Below are 27,721 nucleotides of genomic sequence, written 5' to 3'. Positions count from 1 at the left end.
CTCAGTTGTGAATTCAGTACCAGCCAGGAGCTCAGGCTCAACTCAGCCTTGCATCCTTTTGAGGTGGCTAAAACCCAGCTTGTTGGGGGCAATTAGCTTACACATTATAAACTGCTTAGGGAGTGCTTAAGTACACTGATAAGCGGAATAGAAATGTACTTGCTATTGCTATTGCTCTATGAGGTTTATCTTTGAGCTTCCCATATCAGGGAAGCAATTTTTGCTAGCTACATAGTCTCTAACCAACAACTGCCACACTGAATATCCTTCCATCTGTGGAGCTGCTTTGGAGGGCTGCCTTGTGAAGCCATCCTCAACCTGGAAGTCATAGTCCTGTTCTCGTCTGATTGCTTCATTTTCTTTGGTTTTTTCAAACCAAAGCAACTCTTAACAATTACTGGATCTGTGATTTCCTAGGAGAGGAAATAGGCAACATTCTAGTGCTGTGATAATTGTTCTATAAAGAATTGTGCAGCTGGAGTGTTATAAAATCATAAAGCACACCAATTGTCATTCTGTGGTTCTCTGAACTGTTCTGCATTGAACCTTGCCCAGTACATGTTAGGGACATGCACTGAATCTCTGTTGCATCAGCTGAGATAGCAGAAGTGACAGCATGCTCTGATCTCTCTGTCTGGGATTTTCCCTACCTTTGAAACTGCCCAGACCAGTATGAAAAGAAGGAGGTGCTGTGTGTGCCAGTGTGTGAATAAATCTTGTGGCTCTTTTAAGTGATTTATTTTAGCATGAAATTTCAAGGCTTTCAATCTACTTGTTCAGATGCAAATTGAAATCCACAAAAGCACATGCTGAAATAAACCAGTGTTGTGTGGTGGCCAAATGGCTGTAATAAAGTTTATTATTATAAATAAACCAGTTAGTCGTAGAAGAGCCAGAAGAGTCCTTGCCCTCCTTCCCTGCCTCCCCTTCTCTTTAAACTGAAACAGACTAGCACAGCTTCCTCTCTAAAAACTGTCAAGAATACTTGTTTCTACCCTTTGCTATCCTTTCTCCAAAGTTGAACTGGTACAAATATTAGGCAAGGGCTTCTTATATTTTCTGATAATTAGGGGGAATGGCATAATTTTCCCCAGTGTACCAGAAACCAGCATTATGCGAGCATACCTCAATTAACAAAGCCTCTGACAAAGAATCTTCCTTTTATAAAGTCTTTTTATACCTGCCCAGCCCCCTCTTGCTCTCCTCATCCTCTGCTAGCTGGGAGGTTTTTAACAATGTTAACACTGGGCAGATGGTAAAGAAGGGCAGCACAAAAAACACACTCTTTTAGTGTCTCATTTCGGCAGCAGGTCTACAATAAACAGTGCAATAAAAGTCGAAGGCTTTCACAGCTGGAATCCATAGTTTTTTGTGGAATTTTCAGGCTCTGTGGCCATGTTATGGAAGAGTGTTCCTGACATTTTGCCAACATCTGTGATGCCAGCCAGAAATAAACTCTTCTAGAACATGGCCACGTAGCCCGAAAACCCCACAAGCAACAGTGCAATAGAGCTTGAACTGAGAAAGAATAGAATTATACTTAAGACAATTGTATTTAGACAACAGGCAAGGTAAACAGACATGTGCCTCCAGAATCCATTACTGATCTGTGTGAACAGCAAAAACAGAGGAAAATGGATCACAGATAAGCCTGCCTTATCAACTATGTGCAGCATTTTTAAACAAACACACACACACACACACACACACAGAGAGAGAGAGAGAGAGAGAGAGAGAGAGAGGGGTATATATACATATATAGAAAAACTGTATCTAGACTGGTATAGCTAATGTGTTGGTTTCTCTTCTCAGGGGCACCTTCCCGTGATGTCCTCCTGGTCTCAGCCATCATCACCATCAGCCTTAGTGTCACCATTGTCCTGTGCGGGATCTGCCAGTGGTGTCAGCGCAAACTGGTAAGTACAGTCAGCTGTGCTGAAAGCAGAAACACAGAACAGGTGGGAAAAGAGGTTGTGGGTTCCCTGCCTCCCCCGCCCTGGACAAACCATCTGTTTAATAGCAGGAAGGTTTCAAAGTCCCTTTGGCTAGAATAGATTGTGGAACAGACTGAAAAAGAGCATGCTTCCGGAGTAGGGGGGAGGAAGTCAAGCAGTAGTTTAATTACAAAACTGGTTGCTAATAATCGTGGTGTTTATATAGTGCCCCCTAGTCCTTGTCAAATGCTTGGAGCACAACACCAGCAATTAAAATGGGTCTGTAGTGCTATTCCAGCAGCAGTAATTGAAGGATCAGGAGCAACACAGGGAAAGGCCAAGCCAAGCCATGGACTGAAACAGGCAGAATTAGAAAGGGGAAGAATAGGAGAAAGTGGATAATCACTAGTCATAGAAGATGGGATAGAAAGGAATAGGATGGAAAGATAATGATCTAATGGGTTAAGAAAAAAACTAGAAATCTGACTACTTCTTCCACTATGCTCGACAAATTTACCTGAAGCAAAAGGCCATTTTATATTACATCATTGTAGCTCTGTGATTTGCAGTTAGGGAGGGTCATTCCCTGAAGGCACCAGATCCCAGCTGATCTTTGAAGCTAAGCAGGGTCAGCTCTGCTTTGTATTTGGATAGGAGACTGCCAATGAATACCAGGTGCTATCAGCTATAATTCAGAGGAGGGAATGGCAAAACGTCTCTGAGAATATCCTGCCTAAGAAAAACCTATGAAGTTCATGAGATCACCATACATTGTCAGGTTACCAGGGGGCAAACACACACCTTTAGAATTCTTAGCCAGAGAGCTCCTGTAGAGACTTGCCAAACTTCAACTACAGGATTCCATAGAATGCAGTCATGACAGTTAAAACGGAATCACAGTGCTATAATTCTGTAGTGTGAATGGCCCCAAAGACACCCTCTCTTATGATGTAAGATGCCCACATTATGCCATGGGTCTTGGAGGAAAATGTCTTTCTCATGTGTGTTTCTTCTGTGTGTGAAAAACACCAATAGTATCAAACTATGTCATGATTAGGCTCATGCTATGTAGCCAAGAGAATCTTGCATTTTTATTTTTATTTATTTATTTAGCCTTTAAGAAAAAGAAAACTAGCACTGGAAGGCTATCAGACTGAATGGATAAATGGTGTGGAGAGACATGTTGCTTAATTGTTTCTTCCTAGTCTTTTTCTAGCTCAGAAACACTTTGTATAGGGTGCTGTTTCATCTATGGGTATTTTTAAGAGCAGCTTATGGGAATTTGGGGAAAGGAATACATTCAACCTTCCACATTCGTGGGGGTTAGGGGAACAAGATTCTCGCAAATGTGGAAGAACCACGAATAAGCCAGTTAAAGGGAGGAATGGGTGAGGGAAGAGGAGCAGAAGCGCACACTCATTTTCCCCCACTCTCCCATCCCTTTAACTGGCTTCCTGCTCCTTTCCTGACCAGATTGCTGCCATCCCCAGGCAGCAGTCTGGCAGCTGGGCAGTCCAGGCATCTGGTTGAGAAAGGGTAATAGGTATTAGAGGCTCCTTCCCACTTTCCCGGCCAGATCACTGCTTGGCTGGCTGGGAAAGGAACACGAGTTGGCTCCTGGACTTTTTCTCCCAAGGGGAAAAGCCCAGGAGGGAGGGAGAAGAGGAATGCCCACAATGGTGGCCTTGACCTCGTGAATAATCAAAACCACCATTGACTGTAAACAGCAACTCTATGCCAGTCCTTCCCAGAATACAGAGAAATTACTTTTTGGATCACAGATTCTAAAATTTTACAGTGAATGTGTCCATCCTTTCACTCAAACTGATCTCTGACTTTATTTTGGTTTGGGGAAAATGTGAAGAAATGTGAAGAAAGAAATATAGAACTACAGTATGTGTAATGTGTATTTTGAATGTACCTGCTCACCAAAGTGTGCAGTACAGGTCTATCTTCACTCTCATGGGCTTTGTGTTTCCTAAGAGGAAAAAACTGAATTTATGGAACTAACACATAAGTGGTCATAAACTATTAGTGTCGTTACACTGTACAGTTACTTTGTGTTGATACCACTTTAACTGCCATGGTACTTAAAACTTTGTCTTCTGAAGACTTAGTTCAGGGAAGGGCACTAGAGCTGTGAGGGGGTATGCCAAGTCCTCCATCTAACTACAAATCCCAGGATTCTGTAGGATGGAAACCATGGCAATTAAAGACAGTTAACAGTTAAATGACATTTAGGGCTCATTCCCACTAAGGAAAAGGATCTTTACATTATGTCCTTGTAATCTCTTCTTTTTTGGCACAATTGTCATCTCCACTAGTTTGCGCCGTTTCAAAATGCATGTCAATCATCTGTGTGTCATCAGTGACATAAGCGGCAGCCCAGGCTCTGGGTGGGGAGAGGGCACTGGCAGACACTGGGCCTCTTGGCTGGGCATCACTCAGGAAGTTTTTCCCCCAGAGATGCTCAGGAACACAGTTTAAAACTTTCAAAGGGCTCCATGGCATTTATAGATTCTTTTTAAAATAAATTGATTGAAGATTCAGTTAAATGGTTTTGTAACTACTTGCCTTTGCAAGTAGTTGTGAAATCAGTGAATCAAATCTATGAATGTTGTTTTTTTTAAAAAATGCACCCATAGGTCACTCCACAAGCACAAAGGCAGTGCTGGGGGGGGGGGGGATGGTGGATCTACCAAAAACTGAGGAGGGATGGTAAAAACCCCTCTGCCATTAGTCCCTCTGCTCCAGAATGATGCAATTCAGATCTGTTATTCCCACTTGTTGAACATGCTCTGGAATCGATTCTTTCCAAAAGAACCACCAAAGAACTAGTGTCAGGAAAGAGAGGGTTTTATGTGTTTGCCTCGCTTCATCGAGATTGAAACTGATCACACTAGGATCAGAACAGGTTTCAGATGGGAACAACCATCATATAAACCGATCAGCAATTTGCTTTAAATCATAGTGGGAATGAGACCTTAGTTGTGTATTTCTGCTTTGCATGGGGTCAGACTTAGATGACTCTTGTGGTCCCATCCAAATCCAGGTAACAAACAACATGTGCTGAAATTTCATCTTCTACACAAAGATTAAAGGTAAAAGAGCTCTCTCCAGTTTTTATTCTGGCAACCCTAAGTTCCAAAATGGGTCCTACTGGCTCTTTGCTCCTACCTACAAATGGACAACAAGGAGGAATGTCTCCGAATGCCATTGTTTGTCCTCCTGTTTTCAAAATCCTGGATAGGAACTTGGGTGATATACATTTTCCATTCATTCTGATCTTTATGTTAAACAGTCTGCAAGTTTATTAAATCTTTCTGTAGTTAAGGAACTGGTTACTGGTTTTGCTGCAGTTAGTGTGTATGTGCTTTCAAGTTGCCTGTCGACTTATGGCGCCCCCATGATTTTCATAAGGATTTCTGATGCACGAGTCCTCAAAGGTGATTTTGCCAGTTCCTTCTTCTGAAATACAGCCTACAGCAGCTGGTATTCATTGGCAGTCCCCCATCCAAGTACTAACTAGGGCTGATCCTACTTAGCTTTCAAGGTCAAATAGGATCTGGTGCTTTTAAGGTAAAACACAAGTTATTGTCAACTTTGAAAATCTAAGCAGGTTTCAGTTTGGTCAGTGACTCACAGCTACTTACGTTACCTCAATTTCTATGGTAGAAAGAAGTTGAGCTTTAAATATATTAAAGAAATATTTATCATAACATGTAATCCATATTTGGGTCATAATATGGAGGAAGAAGTCACTCCCTGCCTTGCAAGGCATCCTACCACTGCAGCCAGCAGCCAATATTTCCTAGCAATATTGTTGTTTTGAAATAATCTCCCAAATGTTGCCCTTCATTGGCCTCATTCCCACTACATAATAAACCGTTTTTCAAATGGATCTGAACTGGTTTAAATGGCCCTTGTTCACGCTTGCGCCAAATTTCTGGCATGGTTTGCCGAGGGGGACACAGCACCAAACCCATTTAAACCAGTTCTTCAGGATCCAAGGCATTCCCCACTTCTTTTGAGATGAATCAATTCAGCACAAGTGTGAATTGTGTCTATTTGATTCAGTTCCTGTCACGCAGTCACCCTTGTGAGGTGATTCCATGCTGAATCAATCCATTGCTGAATGTGAGTGCAAAGTGGGTTAAATTGAAACGGTTAGGTTCAATCATGGCTCGAATAGTGTGAACATCTATTCAGCGCTAAATTTCTTGATCGATTCAACTCAAAAAATGATTTATTTTGTAGTGGGAATGAGGCCATTGTGCAGGCAGTCCAGGTGTCCTCCCTTGAAGCCAACTTTCCACTGCATTTTAAAATGTTCATATACTCAGCCCACAGTATTTTGTACCCTGAAGGTAGCATAGTTGGTTCTATTGCATATGGTGTTTAGAAAGGTCTTGCTTTCATACGCTTCTATGGTATATTCTTTGTGGTATACTTGGTGACAGATGGCAGACATCCACCACAAATCCTTCCATAAATTGTGACTTTTTATTAGTTTTAATAAAATTACATTGAAAGCTTTAAGATTCATTGTTCTTCTGCTATGCTCCAATAGGATGGGACCATTCCCTTACCCTTTGAAGAAAGAGTGGAGACTCCATCCTGTGACATTAAATGGTGACAAGTGATACAGCTTCCCCCATCTCTAAGCTCATACCATTCGATGACATTTTCCAAATGCCTTAGCAGGTGTCCTGCTGTGTCTTTTGGGTGCAAGAATACAAGCATAGCAACTATCCCACCCCCTTTTCATATAACTTTCAGGGTTTTTCAAAAAAATGGTTTGATGTGGTTCATTTTTCTTAACATTGTATTAATTTTCATAAATGTAACATTTTCATAAGACTGGAGTCGTTGTTTAAACAGCTATAAAGACTGGAGCGTATGACTAAACCTAATTTATTTTTAATTAAAAGCAGGCGGACACCGGTATTCCACAACAGCAAGGCCATTTCTCATCCATAGAATTTAGAATCGGTGACATGCTGTTTTTGTTCTTTTGCTGTTGTTTTTAAATAACAATGATGCTCAAGTGCTAAAATGGCTAATTTCTCACATTTGTGTTATGCCATTTGACCAAGATGCTCAGGCCAACACACAATAGCCCAGTGTGATTGGCTAATGTCCCTAAAGCGCTTTCTGGCTGTGAGGATATGACCAATCCAAATCCAGCCATTTCTCCACTACACCACATTGTCTTTGACAACCAGGGAGACATTCACAGATTCCTAAATAAATCCATCTCTTACTGTTTGGCATTTCTTAATAACTAGTTTAAAAGCCACCTCATTGCCAGTGAGAAATGAAAGTCACAGATGTCAAGATAATAAACCCAGAAGTTTATATATTTTCAGGGATTCATCATTGGAATACCCTACATGTAAGAACTGGTCATTTGTAGCATTCAGATTTACTGCTACATAGGAGGAAGGTTGGATAATCAAAACCAGAGCAATTCAAAGCCAGAGCCCTGCATGCTTCACTAGGATCTTTTTGCAGTTTCAGATTTCTTGGCTACTTTCTATACTTGCAGCTCTTATAGTGTGAACAGTGTACAGTTTGGTGAAGCTGTACATGCCTACCTTATCTCCATGTAATGCCTCCCTGAGGAACAGAGAAGTAATTGGGAGTATTTCCTTGCACTGGCTGCATTTGCACTACAGAATCAATGCAGTTTGACACCGCTTTAACTGTCATGGCTCCATCCTATTGAATCCTAGGATTTGTAGTTTGTTGTGACACCAGAGCTCACTGATGGAGAAGGCTAAGTATCTCCTAAAACTACAAATCCCAGAATTTCACAGCATTGAGACATGGCAGTTAAAGTGGTGTAAAACTGCTTTAACTCTACAGTGCAGATAAAGCCATTGAGTGTTTTCCCACCCCACTTAGTAAGGGGAGCCACATCCCCCTATTATTTGGGAGTGAGACACTGTACAAATACACCCATACACAATGGGGACATTATCACACCAGCCCCTTTCTTGCTGCAGTCATGCAATTAAATTAAAATGGTAAAATACCGCTTCTAAAGCAGCCATCACTGCACCTCTTCTCATTTGTACCCATTGTGCTCTCTCCCTTAACCCCACCTCCCTCCCTTATGCCCTACCCATCATGCCTTTAATGTCTGTCTTTCTTTCTTTCTTTCTTTCTTTCTTTCTTTCTTTCTAAGCTTTTAAAAGTTTTTGCAAAACTTCTGCTGAGGCTACAGTGCTGCAAACTCCAGAACTGCATGAAAAACTAAAAAGGAAAAAAAAAAAACATTAGCAAGGGAAAGCGAGGAGAAGGGGACATGGTAATCACGCAAATGCCCCAGGAATGACTTTTTGCACCTGGGGCATTGCAGGAGTGCCAGGTCATTCATGGGTTTCTCTTGTGAATGAAAAGGGATGGCTGAGGGACAGGGCAGCTACGGGTGGGAGGCAACATCATGTGATCAGTATCACCAAAGCTGCTTCCTTCTGAGTGAAATCACGGTTTAAAAGCCATGTGTGGTAAACATCTCTGTCCACAAGCCACCATTGCTTGTGAGGGAGGTAGCAGCTGTTCAGACTTTCCTTCCCCCTCCCACAGGAGATGAGCATCCAATACATACACACCCACATGCACATACTGAGCAAAGGCACATGAAAAGAGCATTGAAAAGAGGAGATCTTTAAAATAAATATTTTATTCTACCTCAGTGATCTTACGTAAGCAAAAGGGCAACTTATACAAGATGACATTTCCTTCAAGAGAAGTTACATTTTAGGAATATTACAAAGTTGCAGAAACACCCTATTCTTATTGAGCCAAGGTTAAAAGAAGTGTAAGTCCTAACACATCTAACTGAATGTTCCTATTTTACTCACAATACAGATGGTGTCTGGGTTTTGGGTGGTCATGGGAAGCTGGGAGTGTGGACCCCTGCCTGAGGCAGGCAGCATCTCTCCATCCATCCCAGTCTCTCTTGGTCAGTCTGTTTGTCTCTCTCTATCCTTTATTGCATTCAAGTTATTATAACCTCTCATTTAGAAGCATGTTGAAGCTTTCATACTTCTCTTGAAGCATCTTGAAGCTTCTACACCATCATTGATAATTGTTTCTTGTGATCTCTGTTGCTTCTCCATGATGCTGATGCCCAATAAATGTAACTGGAAATGATCACATTAACCTTTTGTTTACCTAGAGGAAAGACTATAACCCTCAGCTGTGTTGCCCAGATTATGGGAGAGCCCATTGTCACATGGCACCATAAAAACAATGACATTTATTTTAACATAAGCTTTCCTAGCCTAGAGTCCACTTCATCAGGTGCATGGAGGGCTGCCCTTAATTTGGCTGGAATCTGTAGAGAGGTGCGTAGGATTGTGAATTGTCAGGTTGAAAGGAAAGGAAATGCAAAAAGTATAGACAATAAGTTCTACATTAACACATAAATGTATATAAAACTATGACAGAGTGACTGTACACAAAGCAGCACTGATGGTAACATAAATATAGTGGCATTGCTAAGACATGAAGGACTATGTATTTTTATCCAGCTCTTTTCTATTCTCTTCCCACCCTCTTCTCAGCTTGTTCAGTAGCTCATGAAAACTCAGAAAAATTATGAAGAATATGAAGAAGATTAATTGTATTTATACCCCCCCCCCCGGTCAAAATCAAGATTTGCAGCTCGTAGACTGAGCAGGGGGAGATACATCCCCATATTATGTTGGAGTGAGACACTCTGCATATACACTCATGTATACTGTGTGCACAAGCTGCCATTGCTTGTGAGCCAGGTAACAGCTGCTCAGAAGTTTTTCTCCTAAAGTTTTGACCGCAACATCTGGTTACTTTAATGTTCTGCTACAGTTTGTCTCCTTTTTCACCTGTTCCAGAGTCAATGACCTGGACATGATTCAGTAGAATAAGGCTTCGAGGAATACACATGGCTTCCTTAGCATCCAGACAGCTAAGGCAGCTGACTAGGATCACAGCCCTGTATTGAAGCCAGCTGGTATTTAGTTTCTAGCATTTGGGGGGGAGGGTGCACCCTGTTATTATTCCTTTAAGCAAAAGTTTGTACTGAGGTCCAATCTCATTCTCAGAATTGTTAAAAATGGGACATACAATTTTGGCTTGACATTGTTGTTTTTGTTGGCACCACTTAATAGAAGAAACATAGGCCTTCTTCCACATACAATGGTTTAAATTATTTGGTTATTTTGTGCAAAATTAGACAGATGTGGATTGTAAGTCTCTGTATTTATACCAGCACTGAGAATCATACTTTCCAGATGTGACTGGACTCAACTCCCATCAGGGTAGCCAGCATAGCAAATGGTAAGGAATGCTGGGAGTTTCAGTCCAGCAACATAATTTAAACCCCAAATTTAAACCCAAATGTGTCCACATTGGGAGCAGAGCATGCGAAAATCCTCGTTACCATGACCTGCCACTTACTTCCTTGTATTCTTTTTCAGATCTGACGTTTCCCTTTTCACAGATGCAGTCTTAGATTGCAAAGGGAAATATAGGATCAACAGAAAGATAGTGGCATGGTAAACTGAAGGTGCCTCTTTTGCTTGCACCTCTTTTGCTCTTCAAATTGGATCCCCTCACACACAAACACACAGACAATTTTCATATGGCTTAGGCAGATGCAGTTTAAGCACCCAAATCTGGTACCATCATATCAACTATGTCGAACTATGTCGACTCTTGACATGATGGCAGGGGCGGTGGCTCAGTGGCAGTCCACATGATTTGTAGGTTCAGGTCCCAGACTTTCCAGTTGAAAGGATGAGGTAGCAAGTGGCATCAAAGATCTTTTCCTCGAGACTCTGGGGGGCCCTACTAGACAGAATGTTGTGCTCAATGTACTGGACCACATTCGTCTGGAAAAATTTCTTTGGAAGTGTATTACCAAGGCTCAGTATTTTTGGACTATAACTTCCAGAATCCCTGCTGACTGGGGGATTCTGGGAGCTTCAGTGTAAAACATAACTTTCCCAAGCTCTATACATGACTAAATTTCAGTTATTACTTTCTCTTTATATCAGAATCCATTGTTTTTCTCATGATGGGGAGACAGGTCCGTTGTTAGGAATGAGTGATACTGACAAAATATAATTTTAAAAAATGAGATTCCCAGGCATAAGGAATGAAGAACTCATCATGAGTTTGCTCTTTTGGCACAGCTGTCACTATTTAAATGTTAAACAGTAACAATCATACAAATACCTTTTGCAGAATGCCTTTCATGTTTAATAGCAATGTGCATCAGTGTAATTTGGCTGATGAGAAATTTGGGTAAAAAGAACTCTGAAGACAAGTGCTGCAAAGCCAGGAATTGCAACAATTAACTAATCCTAGCATGAATACTCATTTTAACACCCCAGTGAAACAGGAGGCATGTTCTGCTTGTTAGAAAACCAACTGGACTTGAGCAAAAATGTGAACAAGCCCTACATTTTTTGCCACTGAAAGGGAAGGAGGAAATATCAACATGGCCAAATGAGAAAGAGAATAAGGCCTCTTTCTTTTAAGATCATTTTAAAAATCAAGAAATTTACTGAGTTTATAGATGCCCCTGTAGAATTGATAACCTCTGAATAACCCAAGGTTAATTTGAAAATTTAACAAAGTGAGATTTAGCAAATTTAGGGGCTAAACAGACCACCCTTTTTGAGTGGTCTGCTGCCACCCCTTTCCTCGATGGATCGGGGTCATGGCAACTACACACCGCCTTTCCCCAGTGCAAAAAGAAGCTGCAGAAAGCCGCTTCTTTTCTCACTGGGGAAAAGGCATTTTTGCCACCGCTGCTGCACTTTCTGGCACTCCTTTTGGTGTGTGTCATCTGGACGCCATGCCAAAGAAGTGCCGTGATGCCACCCTCCACGTGGTTGGGCGCACAGTATGATGCCAGCATCAGGGCATGTGTCATGCAGATGCAACAACCCCACTCTACCCCAAGGCTGGCACATAATGCCAGTCCATTTAGCCCCTTAGTGTCTGTTTTAAAAATGGCTTGCTATCCGACAGCTCAGCAAGATATTTTTCTATGCCCACCACCACCCACCATCACTCCACTCCTTGCTCTATTCACATTGACCATTCTTCTGGCAGTCTCCTCATGAGGACTAGTGTGTTCCAGGGTTAATGTGGCAAATCCCATGTTCTCCCCTTATTTTCATCAGCTGGATCTCCCCACCCCAGCTGGTGGTCACTGCTGGCACCATCTTTCCTTGGGAGCCAGGGCTCACTCAGAGTCATCCATTCCCCATTTTCACCAAGACGTGCTAGAGCTGTTCGACGGTGGAACACACACTTCAGAGAGTGATGCAGTCTCCTTCTTTGAAAGTTATATAAACAGAGGCTGGATGGCCATCTGTCAGGGATGCTTTGATTGTGATTTCCTGCATGGCAGGGGGTTGGACTGGATGGCCCTTGTGGTCTCTTCTATGATTCTATTATTCTCTTGCACTACTCCTGTATCTCCTTCTATATAGAGGAGGAAATTTCACAAGGTGAAGCCTGCATGAAAAATTCCATCTAGCAAAATGCTTTCTTCTACACAATTATTAAAGGTACAGAAATCCTGTCCTCTTTTTTCATGTGGCCTAGTGACTATTAGCTAGGATTGTCCCAGGTTTGATATACACAACGGCTCTTGGGTCTTTTAAAAATGGTATAAATGGAAAAGTGCTGCATCTCCTATGACAGTTCTGGAAATGAAGCCATTGTCTTTCAGAGCAAAATCCTATATCTAAAATTTTAGACCTATAGGCATTTGATAGTAAGCAGTATTGATTCATGTGGACTTGGCTTCAAGTACATGTGTGTAGGACTGTGGTGTGAGGCTGCACACCCAAGTATAGTTACTAGGACATAAATCTCATTTAACTGAATGAGTAAGGCTCATTTAACTTCCTTTATTTAAACACAGGAGCTGAATGTAAGAGTCACCCCATCTCATTTCCATATCTTGAATCCATTCAAGTGGAACACAGAAAAGCTGACTAAAGACATGTGTTTACCCTCAAGTCACATCTGCTTTTCAGAGTTATACACACACTGTGAGAAGGGACCTAAAGATGAATCAGTGGCCTGTTACAGACTGCCAAAATAAAGCTGCTTCGGGTCTCTTTGGAGGTATGCTCTTTAAATGATGCATGGGTCCTAAGAGTCCGGAGGTCGCGCCATAGCCACACTCCATTCCTAAGCACTGGAGTGCAGCTTTGGTGCAGCTTCTGGATTCTTAGGATGCATGCATCATTTAAAGAGCATACCTCCAAAGAGACCCAAAGCAGCTTCATTTTGGCAGTCTGTAACAGGCCATAGAATCATAGAATTGTAGAGTTGGAAGAGACCACAAGGGCCATCCAGTCCAAACCCCCTGCCATGCAGGAATTCTCAATCAAAGCATACCTGACTGAGGGCCTTTAATTCTCAGTCAGAGTTCTAGTGCCTCACCAAACTACAAGCCCCAGGATTCTGTTAAAGTGGGATCACAGTGCTATAACTGTGTAGTGTGTAAAGGCCCTGATCTTGGAAACTGGTTCACTGTCCAACAGTTGAAAATTAGAAATGGGGCCAAATTACAAGAAAGAATGGGAGGGGCTTTCCCCACCACGTCTTTCCCCACCTACAGCCAGGAAACAGGAACCTGGAAGCCCTAGCTCGAAAGGAGCAGGTGGGGGGGAGAGATTTTTAAATACCCTCCTACCATTTCTTGCTTGCACACCTTGCCTATCCTGTCACTTTTCATCCGTCTAGATCTGGGTCTTCTACTGCACAAGTACCATCCTGTTTGAAGTAGTTTGAAGCCTCCTTGAAGGTGCTGTATGTGTGCATGCCTTCAAGTCGCCTGCCAACTTATGGCGACCCTATGAATTTGTCTGTGTTCATCTATGTATTTTCTTAGGCAAGAAACACTCAAGAGGTTTTGCTGGCTCCTTCCTCTAACATACAGCCTACAGGACCTGGTACTCATCGATGGTCTTCCATCCAAGTACTAAAAAGAGCTGACCCTGCTTAGCTTCCAAGATCAGACAGAATCTGATGGATTTGGGATATTAAATCCAGCAATTCCTTGCATCTGACATGTGGAGAAGCCTCAGAAAGTGGTTCTGTGGGTGCTGAGCCACAAGAGGTTGATAAAAAATGGAATTGTGTGGAATTTCAAAAGAACATTAGATAAGCACCATTAGAAAATCCAGCCAGAAGGATAAGCATGCATCCCCAACCCCACAAATGCTATAGGCTGTCCCAAAGAGATTTCAGAATTGTTGGAAACTTAGGAAGAATGCAAGAATATGCAGGGAGCAGGAAAAGTGATGGTGGTGATAGGCAATGGTATTCTTCCCCTTTGCAACAATACCTGAGGTAACAGTCCCCACAAATCACCTTGGATATGCTAGGACTTTTTTAAGATGGTAAACTATTCGCTGTTCCTTAGCACAGATTTAGAGGCAGACAATGCAGGAGACCCCCAGATGATGGTCTAGGCATTCCACTTCAAAATCCACTCAACAGCTAGAGCAAACAGTGCAAATGTTTCACCTAGCACTAATACATACAGCATGTACATACATCCTAGCATATGTATCATCTTTTGTAAAATAAGCAAATCGTGCATCAAGGACACGGAATGGCCAACACTTGCAACAAAAGAAAAGTGATGATATTTAAATATTAAACCAAAAGAGAGAGATGATTCTAACCCAGCCAACCACCCCCATTCTTGCATGGCATGCCATTTGTTCTACAGCTATCTCCAACTTCAGCATTGGTTCTGTTTCTGTATTATGGAAATAAAAGGAACATGTGAAAGTGTTGTAAGAGATGAAAAGAGAGATATTGGGATTCAGATAAAAAATAGAAGCTTCTGCTATTAACGGGTGGGCAGTGGGTGTGATGACACAACTGTGTGGCTTTTATAGAGAGGGGAACAAAAGAAAGTGTAGGGGTTGTATGCAGAGATGTAAAACAGGAGGGTTTTACAAGGACCTGAGATATAAGATGGAACAGGTTATCTTTGGTTTGATTCAGAACAAGACATTCACTGATGGGGAAGTCTGGTCTGTGAATGAAAAAAAATTGTAGACAATGAGAGGCTTTGGCTGAATGAAATTTCATCTGTTTGGTGCAACTTTTATTACTTACCTGATTAGAAGATGTGATAATTGAATGTTTTAGTTTAAATGTTTATTCAGCATGAAAAGAAGTTTTCAAAACAATCTACATTTAAAAAAAAATAAAGATCTGCCTGGAAAGGTGCAGTGGGAGACCTGTTTATGCATTTTCCTCTTATGTTTCTCTTCTTTTCACATTCTGCTTTCAAGCATCCCCTTTTACTATAAAAATACAAGTATCTTTTAATATTGATTATTGATTTTAAGCTTTATTTATTTATATTGCTTGCCTTTTCCAGTAATATTTTTCTATATATTTGAGTTCTGTTTTTTCTCCTCCCTCAGCAGTCTAAGGACCTCTTTATAGTCTTCACTGACATTGTTATTCTTTAGAACACTCCAATTGTAACTTCACTTGTACAGGTGACCCATTTCAGTTTGCTGTCTTTAAAAAAAATAAAGCAATAACACTGGCAACCCTCCCCAATATCATCCAAATGCATTTTTCAAAATAACACTTAGGTTCCCCTTTGCCTCATGAGTTCCACACTCTCCTGGGGTCTTATTATGCCCCCATTCTACCTGCAAATAATAAATAATAAATCTTTTCTTTCTACACCACTTTTTGTAAAAACAATCAAAGCGGCTTACAATATTAAAAGAATACACCATACAGTATATACAAAATATCCCCCCCCCCCCTTAAAAAAGAATTAAACAGTTTAAGGTTAAAATTACATAAACAATTAAAACAATAGTGGTAGGCAGAGTCATCAGATATATATGGGGGTCGCTACATAGCCAAGTATTTTATTCTGGGAAGGCCTGCTGGAAGAAATCCGTCTTAACAGCTTTCTTGAAGCTATCTAGATTGGTGATTTGACAGATCTCATCCGGCAGGCCATTCCATAGTCTGGGTGCGATTGCAGAAAAAGCTCTCTGGGAGGTCAGAGTTAATCTGGTCTTTATAGGCTGCAGTAAGTTCCTCCCAGAGGACCTGAGAGCATGGGGCAGATTGTATGGAAGTAGGTGATCCTTTAAATAAGTTTGGCCCAAGCCATGTGAGGCTTTAAAGGTGATAACTAACACCTTGTATTATGCCCCAAAACTAGTAGGTAGCCAGTGGTGTGACTTTAATATTGGTGTTATATGACAGCTTCTGGATGATCCAGTGATCAACCTGGCCACCATATTTTGTACCAACTGCAGTTTTCGAATTAGGCACAAGAGTAGCCCCATGTAGAGTGCATTACAAAAATCAAGTCTTGAGGTTACCAGTGCATGAACTACAGTTTCAAGGGTCCCTCAGTTCCTGGAAAGGGCGCAGCTGGCATATCAGCCAAAGCTGATAACAGGAACTCTTGTCCATCGCATTCACCTGATTTCTCATGTGAAGCGACGGGTCAAGAAGTACCCCCAGACTGTGAACACAGTCCTTTGGGGGAGAGTGACCCCCTCTAGGACTGGAGGTTGCAGCCCGATACCTGGTTTGGGGGCCCCTACCATAAGTACTTCCTTTTTGTCTGGATTCAGCTTGAGCTTGTTTTCCCTCATCTAGTCCATTACTGCTGCGAGACATTGATTGAGGGGAGAAATGTCATCTGTCCTCATTGCTGATGACCAAGACATGGAGAAGTATATTTGGGTGTCATCAGCATACTGATAACACCTCACTCCATGTCTATGGATGATTTCTCCCAGCGGCTTCATATAAATGTTGAATTGCATCAGGGACAGGATGGCACCTTGAGGGACACCACAATTAAGCTCTATTTTGGAGGAGGAACTGTCCTGGAGCATCACCCTCTGGAACCTGCCTGAGAGGAAGGAACAGAACCACTGCAATGCAGTGCCTTGAATTCCTAAGTCTCTCAGGCATTCCAGGAGGATGTCATGATCTGTTGTGTCAAATGCCGCTGAGAAGTCTAGAAGCACCAACAGGGTCATGCTACCTCTGTCAATGCTTAGACGAAGGTCATCAGTTAAGGCGACCATGGCAGTCTCCACCCCATATTCCATCCTGAAGCCAGTTTGAAATGGATCAAGAAAACTGGTTTCATCCAAGACCACTTGGAGCTGAAGAGCAACAGCCCTTTCAATCACCTTGCTCAAAAATGGCAGATGGAATACAGGCCTGTACTTTTTAATGTCCAGGGGGTCCAGGGAAGGTTTTTTCAGGAGCAGTCTAATGACCGCTTCCTTTAAACAAGATGGTACATAACCTTCCCTAAGAGATGCATTGATGACCCATCTAAGAAGTGCCATCAAGGCATCACCCCCCTGAACAACCAGCCATGATGGGCAGGGATCTAGGGGGCATGTCGTTTTCCTCACCTTTCCAAGGATTTTGTCCACATCATCACTACTCACAAGCTCAAACTGATCCAGTCTAATCTCATAAATGGTTTTACTGGACACCTCATCAGTTGATTTTGTTCTGATATTGGCATCCTAAGTGGGCTCTTATTTGAGAGATTTTATCTGCAAAGTGGTTGTTAAATGCGTCACAGCAGGATGTTGTTGGGTTTAGTAGAGGGTTTTGGGTAGGTGGCATCCCAAATAGGACATCTTCTTTGGATGTAGCAATGGTTATATTTGGAATAAATGATGTGGTCTCCCTCCTGCCTTGCTCATCACTTCTAATTTAATGAATATCTCTCCATGTTCATGGCCTAACTTCACCTATTATCCTAGGTGACATTACTTGTGCTTTCAGCAAAAGTGACTTGTTCAGCCCCCATAGTACAGGTCTGGAGATCCTTCTGCCCTCCAGGTAATGATGCACTGCTCCTCCCATCAACCCTCAGCACTAGGTAGGCTGACTGGAGTCAGTGAGAATTTAAGTTCAACAACATCTAGAGAAGGGTTTCAGATGCCCAGTCCTTCTCTTTTCCAAATGCATGTGTTAACAAAAACCATTGCACTGGGACTGTCCCATAGACTTTCTTCCAGCAGAGACTCAAATTATCCATTAAAGTTCAGTAACTTCAGCCTTCTTGTAATATCACACTACTGCTACTACTACCTAGCATCATCATCATCATTTATTTATTTATTTATTTATTCATAGGGTGCTGCCAATTTACTTGGCACTTTACAGGTACAACAACCGAAAACAGTGGATCCTGCGAGATGTGTACCATCTAAAATGTGTGCATACACACAAAAGGAAGGAAGAAATAATAAAATAAAACTATATAATACAGTTATAAAACAAATTATCTAAGTAAAAAAATAATATAATATAAAACAAACTAGCTAATATATGTAATCAAAAATACAGGACTATAAAACAACATTAAACCAAAGACGTTTCTGTCTTTCTCACACTATATATTGCCAACAGTACAGTAGTAAACCAGCTTGGTGATTGCTTATTGTTGGTGCTTAAACATTACTGGTTCTCAATTATTTGTTTTTATTTCACGTTTTAATATCTAGTCTTATGGTTTCAGTCCAGGAAGAATAAAGGTTTGTAGGATTTATTTATTTATTTACATATTATTGAATATAGTTACATGTATTTAAATAAATCACATATGCAAACGTGGCGTTTTCCTCAAGGAAAATTAGCCATCCTATTTTTTTGTGCTAATCACATCCACAATATTTATCAGCAGCCTTTGTTAGGATAGTTTCAGACAAACATTTAGTCAGTGGACATGCATGGTTTCTTCAGGCATGGAGTTGCTTACCACAGTAACGTAGGAAGGAAGCCATTATGGTTTACGTGACTACATACCATGCGATTGGGGAGAAAAAGCTGTGTGATTGCTTTTCAGAATCCCATTATGTAGCAATTCTCTTATCATTCCATCACCCCCTTTTTGCTGTTTAAATCAGTGCTTTGTTTCTGTGAAGTGTGTATACTTACCCTTTTCAGCATGAGAGTAACCAAAGCTTTGATGCCTTTAAAAATAAATAATTATCAAATTATTATTATTATTCCCCACAGCACAGTTCTCTCTCCTACCCTCACAGTAAGAGTGAAAACCTATTCCTTATATATGTGAAAGAGATGTCACACTGCTGGCACTGAATCAGGGCTAGCAGAACTACTATAGAGCTAAAAATAAGCTGCAGGTTTTTTAAAATCAATCTAAGGAAACATCCCCAGTCTTCCCAGATACCCCACTCTCTTCAGCAGTCCCTGGTATTCAGCATCACGCTGTAGCTTGTTTTCTCTTGAAAAGAAATTGTACTCAGCTCATCTAGGGATTCAAAATTGGGTCACGTTCTCCAAAGATGACTATATTTTCCCTGTTTATCAACACAGAAAATGCACATTGATTAAAAAAAAATAGTAAAACTCTCTCCCCTTTCAAAATGTTGCATCTCCCTGAGCAGAGGAATGAGACACATGGAGACAGCATTAGCAATAATAAGCAAGATTTATAAATAAATCCATTGTTTCAGTTGAAACAGTTACCTCCATTGCAATGCAAACACTGAAAGCCTTAGCACAGGTGTCTTGCAAAGTAAGAACCTCACCCAGCACAGCTAAGGAACAGCTGGCTTCCCTGACCCTCCAGTCTGTATCAGCACTGCCAGCCAGTTTATAGCTTATTATTCGGAAGATCCAAGGCCCAGTATCCTGGGCTGAGTTTGCTTGCATTGGCTGCTGGCTTAGACATGAGAGACACTTTTTGCTCGTATGTGAAATGCATTCATGAGTTAAGCTGCAATATTGCTGCATTAATAAGTAAAGACTCTCATCTGGGAACCAAATTAATAAAAGTGGCTGCCACTGCAGGAGCAAAATGAATGGAAGATCTCACTGATCAGAGATAACCGGGCTGAAGCCTTCCTTGTCTGGTTCAGTTTCATTCCAGTGAATGGCATCCTCCATCCCTCCCCCAGTCCCCCCAAAAAGCCCTCACACTGACAGGGAAGACAGCACGCTCTTTTGCTTCCAACAGATGGAGTAGATAGTGATAAGTGGCTGGGGGAAAAATAGATGCCGGCTGGCCAGATGACTTGCTTGACAAGTAAGGGAGCTACAAGACAGCCATCTTCCCCAGAACTGAGTCTGGTGTCTTCATTCTGGCTTAGAGTACTTCTGTCACTGTCTACCATTTCTTACCTGGCACAGTTCTCTTTTTCAGCTTGGTTCCATCCCCATGCATGGTTCTTTCTTTCTGTCTGACTGTCTCCCTCCCTTCGTTCCTCACCACCCACTGTGACTAGAATCCCAACAGAATTTTGTGAAGATGAATTGTGGGGTGAGCTTCATAATGTAGTGGGGATTTGCACCTGTTTCCCTCACAGTCCCGGGGCTTTTCACACTACACAGTTATAGCACTTTAATACCACTTTAGCTGCCAAGGCAACAACCTATGGATTCCTTTGATTGCTGTTTAGGAAGGGCCATTTAAAATTCTCAGCCAGTATGCTCTAGAGCTTCATCAAACTACAAATCTCAGGATTCTATAGGATAGTTTTGGCAGTTAAAAGGGATCATAGTACTATAACTGTGAAAGGACTCTAAATTAGACCATACTGGAATTACAGCTGAGCAAGATGGTCAACTAATATAGAGAAGCATAATGTCAGTAGGATCTGAGTGTGTCTGTATGAGCAGGATCCATCAACAACTCAGCTCAGGTCTTGCAAACTGAGGGCCAGGGCTTCCTAGCTTGAATCTGACCACCTATAATGTGGTCTTCTTTCTTTCCTACTGGCTTTCACATTATTGATTAAACTCTTTCTTTTTTTATCTTTCAGTATGATTCATGCATGACTCTCTTTATTTGTTAAGGGTTTTAAAATGAAATATCTGTCAGTTGTAGAAAAGGATTGAATTTAACTGCATTTTTGGCAGAAACACTGGGAGTTTTCCTTTAAAATTACTGCATGAAAATCTGACAACTTGTTGAGAACTCTTTGGAATGCATAGCCCTCTTGCATAGCCCTCCATCAACCTAGGAGGCAGGGAATACCAAAGTGTATTTGAGGCTTGGAAGTTGCAAATATTCATTAGCTGTCATTAATACCAGGAAGTAAAGTATAAACACATTGCATTATGATTGTAACCTAACAAATCCATCCCTTTATCCTCACAAATGTCCCCCTTTTCATGGTATAACTGTATTTTTAAGAAGTTATCTATATAATTGTGGAAGTGGACCTCACTAAACAGTGAAGGAAAAATATCACATGGTTTAAGTACTGTTTTGCACTGTGCCTCATGATGCTGAATGAAAAACGTTATTTTTTTCATGTAATTAATAGGGAACATTTCAGCTACTAGAAATGGGAAAGTAAAGTGTTCCTAGTTTTTAGTGGGTTTTTTGGGCTATGTGGTCATGTTCTAGCAGAGTTTCTTTCTGACATTTCGCCAGCATCTGTGGCTGGCATTTTCAGAGAATGTTTGCCTGGAAAGGACCTGGCTATATATATTGTGTAACCTGGAAAGGCAGGAGTGATTTGCATGTATATTGTTTGTTGCTAATGGCAGTCCTCAGGGTGTGAGGGTCTGCACAAGAGGACTAATGTCTGCTTGATTAGTGCACATTGTCTGCTGGGAAACCCCTGACCCTGGGAGATTTCTCATTTGCATTTGTTGAGTCAAAGCCAAACCTTGTTTACTTTAAGGGATTCCTCTTTCCTGTTGAAATTGTCCAGGTGTTTGTGGATTTCAATGGCTTTCCTGTGCATCCTGACATGGTAGTGGCTGGCATGGTCCAGAATTTCAGTGTTTTCAAACAGTATTTTATGCCCAGGATGGTTTGTGGCATGCTCTGCTACTGCTGATTTTTCTGGCTGGCCCAGTCTGCAGTGTCTCTCGTTTTCCTTGATTCTTGTTTGCACACTGTGTTTGGTGGTCCCTATGTAGACTGGTCCGCAGCTGCATGGTATGCGGTAAACTCCTGCAGCTGTGAGAGGGTCTCTCTGGTCCTTGGCTGAGCAAAGCATTTGCTGGATTTTCTTCGTCGGTTTGTAAACCATTTGCAGGTTGTGCTTCCTCACCACTTTGCCTATTCTGTCTGTGACTCCTTTGATGTATGGTAGAAATATTTCCCTTTGGGTGGCTGCTTGTCTTCCATACATCATACATCCCTTAAAGTAAACAAGGTTTGGCTACCAGTCCTGAAAGATAGCAAGATAAAGACTCATCAAATGCAAATGAGAAATCTCCCAGGGTCAGGGGTTTCCCAGCAGACAATGTGCACTAATCAAGCAGGCATTGATCCTCTTGTGCAGACCCTCACACCCTGAGGACTGCCATTAGCAACAAACAATATACATGCAAATCACTACTGTCTTTCCAGGTCACACAATATATATAGCCAAGTCCTTTCCAGGCAAACATGATGCTGGCAAAACATCAGAAAGAAACTCTGCTACAACATGGCCACACAGCCCGAAAAACCCACAAAAAACAATGGATGCCGGCCATGAAAGCCTTCAACTTCACATAAAGGGTTCCTTTTTTTGAAAAAAAAATGCAACTATAACAGTAACTTTGGAGCAATCATTCTTAACTGATTTCTTTTTAAAAGTAAATTTCAAACTGAGCATCTGTAATTCCTGCTTCACCCTTCCCATCTCTAGCTCCTGCCTCATTATATCAGGGTCACATCTCTTCCATAGGTCCAAAGTGTCTCTTCCAAGCTGAAAGAGTTAAATCCAGTGCTTATGCCACCTGCTTGGAGCCTCCCAGTGGGGTCAGGAGAAACAGCTGAAGCGGAGGAAAGGCTGCAGACACGGCAGCCCATTGGTATGCACACACGATGGAGTGCCAGCAGCACGGAATTTTAATGGATGATTATGTTCTTCCATCGAGCTAAATTTAGAAGCAAAATGAAGAAGGTGAAACCCTCTCACCTTCTGCCAAGATGTAGATGAATCATGAGCAACCTGTCCTCAGTCAGCTTCCATCTTGCTCATACTTTGTCTTCTGCATCACAGGTTTTCTAACCAGACTAGGATTAGAGGAGCCCAGTGCTCTCAACAGTGTCAGACTGTCTTGTCTCTCTGCTTAGCTGACTAGTCATTGTGGCTCATGTCTCAGGCAAGATGGGAGGTTATCTCTCCACATCCCTGATAGCCCCAGCCAAATCTAAGTAGAGGGGATGGCCTGTGTTCACCTCTGCTCCCTTTTAACAGGGATGTATGATGACACAAAGCAGAGACATTTAGAAAGTGCATTTTGCACCGTGACTCTGTATGAATGTCTTCTTGTAGTGCCATTTAGAGACTGAAAAGTAAGAAGCCGAAACTGATGGCATGTGATAATATCTTAGTCCTCCTAGGAGGGGACCAGAATGTGTTAAATATTAAATGAAACTGTGGTCTTGTCTACATAGGTGATTTAACCTGAATCCCCACCACCACCACCCGGGCTCACTGTGTCCTGCTTACATGATGCAGGGCCCAAACCCCAAATTGGGTCTGGATTGTTCACAACTCCTGCATCAATTTGGGACCTTCTCCCCTTAATCCGTACTTAAATATCTCACCTCTTGTTGTAGGTTTTTGGCTCTTTTCCCTGCAACACTGCTGTTGCAAGTGTGAGTTACTCTGAGGTCAGAACGAAGTGCCCAGTGTCGAGGATGTGGCACCTTCTTGTGAGCACAGCAGTGGTGCCGGGTAACAAACGGGAGTCACGTTGGAAGGCATACACCCATCATTTACTGCACAAGAGCTGAAAGGCAAGGGGCAAATTCAGAGAGGAATAGGGGACAGAATACTTTGGGGGCAGCCTGGCAAGTGTAGATAGGGACTTCATCATAGTTCTGGCTTCCAAACCTTCCTAATTTGTGAGTTAACAAGCACATAGATCTGGCACATGCCATATACATGGATTTGCAGAAAGCTCATCATCGTCGTCGTCGTCATCCTTTTTCTTTTCTTTTCTTTTCTTTTCTTTTCTTTTCTTTTCTTAAAGCCAAAGCTTTGCTCTAAATGTTTCAAAAGAAACATAACAATTACTGTTGTGAGTTGTTGGTTATTCCTCTTCATCCCTCCTTAAAGGCAACATGCTCCAATAGGGAAGCACTGAGGAAAAGCTAAATTTGTCAGGGACTGAGGCAACAAGAGATAGGAGAGAGAAGAGCTTGGGAAAAATAGTGAACAAGGACTGTTGAACTCCATGGCCCCTAGAATCAGGGCTATATCTTCCTCTTGTCAGTACTACAGCCTGGCCTGAATCCTATTGGTAATTACAACAAGGGTGGATCTCTTGAATCAGTGGGATTTACATAAGTGCCAACTCATGATTTAACAGTGGAATTGATGGGTCTACTCTAGTTGGAACCACCAACAGGATTTAGGACTTGTATAAAAATTGGGCTGGCAGGGGCGCTTCCCTTGTTTGAAGTCCACACTTTAAATTCAATTGCCACATGCAGGGATAGTGATAGACTGGTAATATTTATTTGTGTATTTATTTATCTGATGCTTAAACGGGACTCAAAACAACTTAAAATGTAAGTTGAAACAGATAAAACAATATGCCATACAAAAGATACAGTACAAAAGTTTTAAAAATCATTAGCCTACACCTCTCTGCTAGAAGATGCCTTTGTGTCTAGAGAGGTTGCATACTGTGGAATTCCATGTCACACATGTATTCTCATAGAAGGCCCATTTTTACCCTCAGTATCAGACGGAAAAGATCCTGGCTGACTGTGCTTTATCTCTCAGTGACTAACAAAGAAGGACTTTTCTTCTCAGAAATAGCTGTGTGTAGCCCATAATAACTGCTCCGCGTGCCTCCTGCATCCTAAGTCATGTTGGCCTGACTTTTTTGAAGATCTCAGGGTTACTGATCCAGTTGAATGGAATCTGCATGACATCTCCTTGGTTGAGAGTTGTCTGTGCGTATTTCTGGTTTGAGTCAGTATAACTAAAAAAAACCCCTAAATCAGCCTGGAGGACCGAAGGGTTTCTTTTTTTACCTTTCCTTGCCCTCCCCTGGACTTCTCCCATGGAGCTGATTAGATTGCACAGGACATAGAGCTGTTGTTGCAGGACAGGAACATACCTCATTTCTGAAGGCCATCATCCAAACTTTTTCTGAAACTTGTCCTCTGTTCACCCTCCTTAATCATAACTCACATGGCTAGTCCCTCATCTTGTCTGTTTATATTTTTCAGTATGCAGGCATGCATGCTTGCGTGCTCACAGAGGCACAGCCTGTTCACGCAGCCTTTTCTTAGCACAACAAATGTGTTGCTATTATATGCTTGTTGCATGAAATCCAGACCTCTCCCCTCAAGGGGGCACTTCTTCTGTAGAGATATTGTGTTGCCTCAGCACTGTAGATGGGCTAAATTTTGTAACTGTGGAAATGTGATCCATTCTGCAGATTTGTCCAAGACATGTCCAAGAACCATTGGATATTGCCTGTGATGTAAATGGTGAAAAGTGAGGTAATACAAAAGCATACATTGTGCCATTTTGTGATTTTATTTTCAGGGAGTTGTATTTTCAAAGCTGTACCAGTCTAATGCAAGTGTATTCAACTAGCCTTTGAATATAAGACTTTCTTTTCCTACAATAACTTTGTCCAGCATTCCATTAATCTGTCACTTCTATTTTCTTTTAACACTTCAGATCAGCTATGATACAAGATTTATGATGATTTATTTAATATCTGTCCCTCTTTTTGTTTTATTTTTAATAGTCCTCCCAAACCATTCTTCTTTGGAATTAGACTTGTTTTCATCCCTGATAAATAAGCTGAGAAATCTATTCCTAGCATTGTTAAAGTCGGTTATCTGTGTAATCATTACTCTGTAATGAATGACATTTGTTCTGGTTTGTTAGCTAAAATTACCCTTGGGAGCTTATGATGATTGGACAGAAGAAGGTCCATATCTTGTGTAAGGTCACAGGCAATCTTTGTATGTTTATGTCCTTTGAAAATACAGTGTTAGAGATATATAAAATAATGGTTCTCAGATTTCAGTCATCTAACTGTTTGACACTCTAGCTCCCAGAATCCCTCAACAGTGGCCATGCTAGCTAGGAATTTTAGGAGCTAAAGTCCAAAACATCTAGAAGACTAAAGACTGATAACCCTGGTGTAAATGATCTAAGACCTATTGAAGTACCAAGTTCTTATCAAAGACCTATTAAAGCCCTGTACCTAAGTTCTTTGTTAGTATGTCGATCTACTAAGAGTCTAAAACCTCAGTTTGCAGCTACTGATGGAAAAAGCATTGACTTTTGATTTCTACAGATATCCCCATGGCCCATTACAGATGATTAGTCACTAATTTTTGTAACACAGTCATGCTCAAGAATAGAGTATTATGTTCTTTTATCTGCTGAGTTAAGGCTAAAACATTGTGGATAAATTCAGATGGCCCTCCATATCCACAGAGTCAACCATCCAAAGCTTGAAAATATTCAGAAGAAATATAAATTTAAACTACATCATCCGAACTCCTTCTACCCATTTAGTTTGGGAGGAAAATTCTTTCTTTTAGTTTAGGAGTGTGCTTTGTGCGTAAATGAGTGCTCTTGTCTCTTAGTTATGTATGTTTTATGCTTTGAAAAACCTAATAAGAATTTTTTTGTGGGGGGGGGGGGAGGAAAAAATATAAATTCCAAAAAGCAAAGCTTGATTTTGCCATGGATTCTGGATTTTGCCATTGTGTTCTGGTTTTGGTATTGGATTTTGGTATCCACAGGGGTTCTTGGAACCAAACACAGTGGATATCAGGGGCCCACTGTACATAAATTTTGTTTTATTTTCCTTTGTATCCATTGTGTTTCCTAATATTTAATTATGCACATGTCTGGGAATTCAGATTTTCAGAATTCAGATATTATTATTAGAAATTTTGCAAACCATTGTTTTCCTATGTTGTGGTGAAAAGATTGACAGAGATCCAGAGCATCAGCACAGTGATAAGCCACAGTGTATTTACATGGGATCACATGCTTGTCAAATTGTAATAAAGGTACTGGGTGGAAACAAGGGCAGCAGTAGTTGTCTGAATCAAAGTGACCAATTCCTGTCCATTTTATTTATTTATTTATTTATTTATTTAGGTATTTATATCCCGCCCTTCAGCCCTAATGGCTCTCAGGGCGGCTTACAATTATTATTTTTAATCAGACAGTTCCCTGCCCTCAGGCTTACAATCTAAAAGACACGACACAAAAGGAGAAGGGAATGGTGAGGGGGGAAGGGAATCAGGTCCAGCATTCTTCTCTCCCTCTGAGGCCTGGACCAAGGCAGATGGTCCAGTCACTCACCCGTAGTACAGTGGAAACTCGCCTTACGCAGGGAATCTGTTCTGGACCCACCCACCTCCCACCACCCACATAAGGCAAATTCTGCCTATGCTCGAGCCCCATTCATTTGAATGGAACGTGCTGCCCCTTGCGCCCTGTGCGCTCCCCACAGCTTGAGCACATACACTCAAGTCTGCATATAGCGTGCCTGCATATAACGCAGGCGCACTGTATTGCCATGTTCACGTGTTCCATTTCCATTTTTACTATGTCTAGCTTCCCTTGGCTCATGCTTCTCACATTCTATGTCCCTATTTTATATGTGGTGCTGCTTCAAGTTGTATTTGTCTTCCTGAGTGTGTCTACTTCTTTTCTTGCCATCTTTATTTCTTCCTGTCTCTCTATTAGTGCTCTGATCCTGTTTGTGGCTCACTTGGTAGGTCTCATCATAGGGTTTTTCTAAGTGAGGAAGTT

General features: G+C 41.5%; 1 protein-coding gene across 7 annotated transcripts in view; it reads left to right on the top strand.

The window, feature by feature from the left end:
* Window positions 1-27,721, top strand: part of SYT7 (synaptotagmin 7) — a 307,574-nt gene that overhangs the window by 166,962 nt on the left and 112,891 nt on the right. For all 7 annotated transcript variants that reach the window (XM_089520749.1, XM_089520746.1, XM_089520745.1 and 4 more), the window contains exon 2: window positions 1,813-1,916. In XM_089520749.1, the coding sequence (XP_089376875.1) occupies window positions 1,813-1,916 (104 nt within the window). The remainder of the gene's footprint in view (window positions 1-1,812; window positions 1,917-27,721) is intronic.

Source organism: Sceloporus occidentalis, unplaced genomic scaffold (assembly GCF_023333645.1).
Source record: "Sceloporus occidentalis isolate IW3139 unplaced genomic scaffold, rSceOcc1.0.p SCAF_4, whole genome shotgun sequence".
Taxonomy (NCBI): Eukaryota; Metazoa; Chordata; class Lepidosauria; order Squamata; family Phrynosomatidae; genus Sceloporus; species Sceloporus occidentalis.
This window is presented reverse-complemented; position numbering and strand designations above follow the sequence as displayed.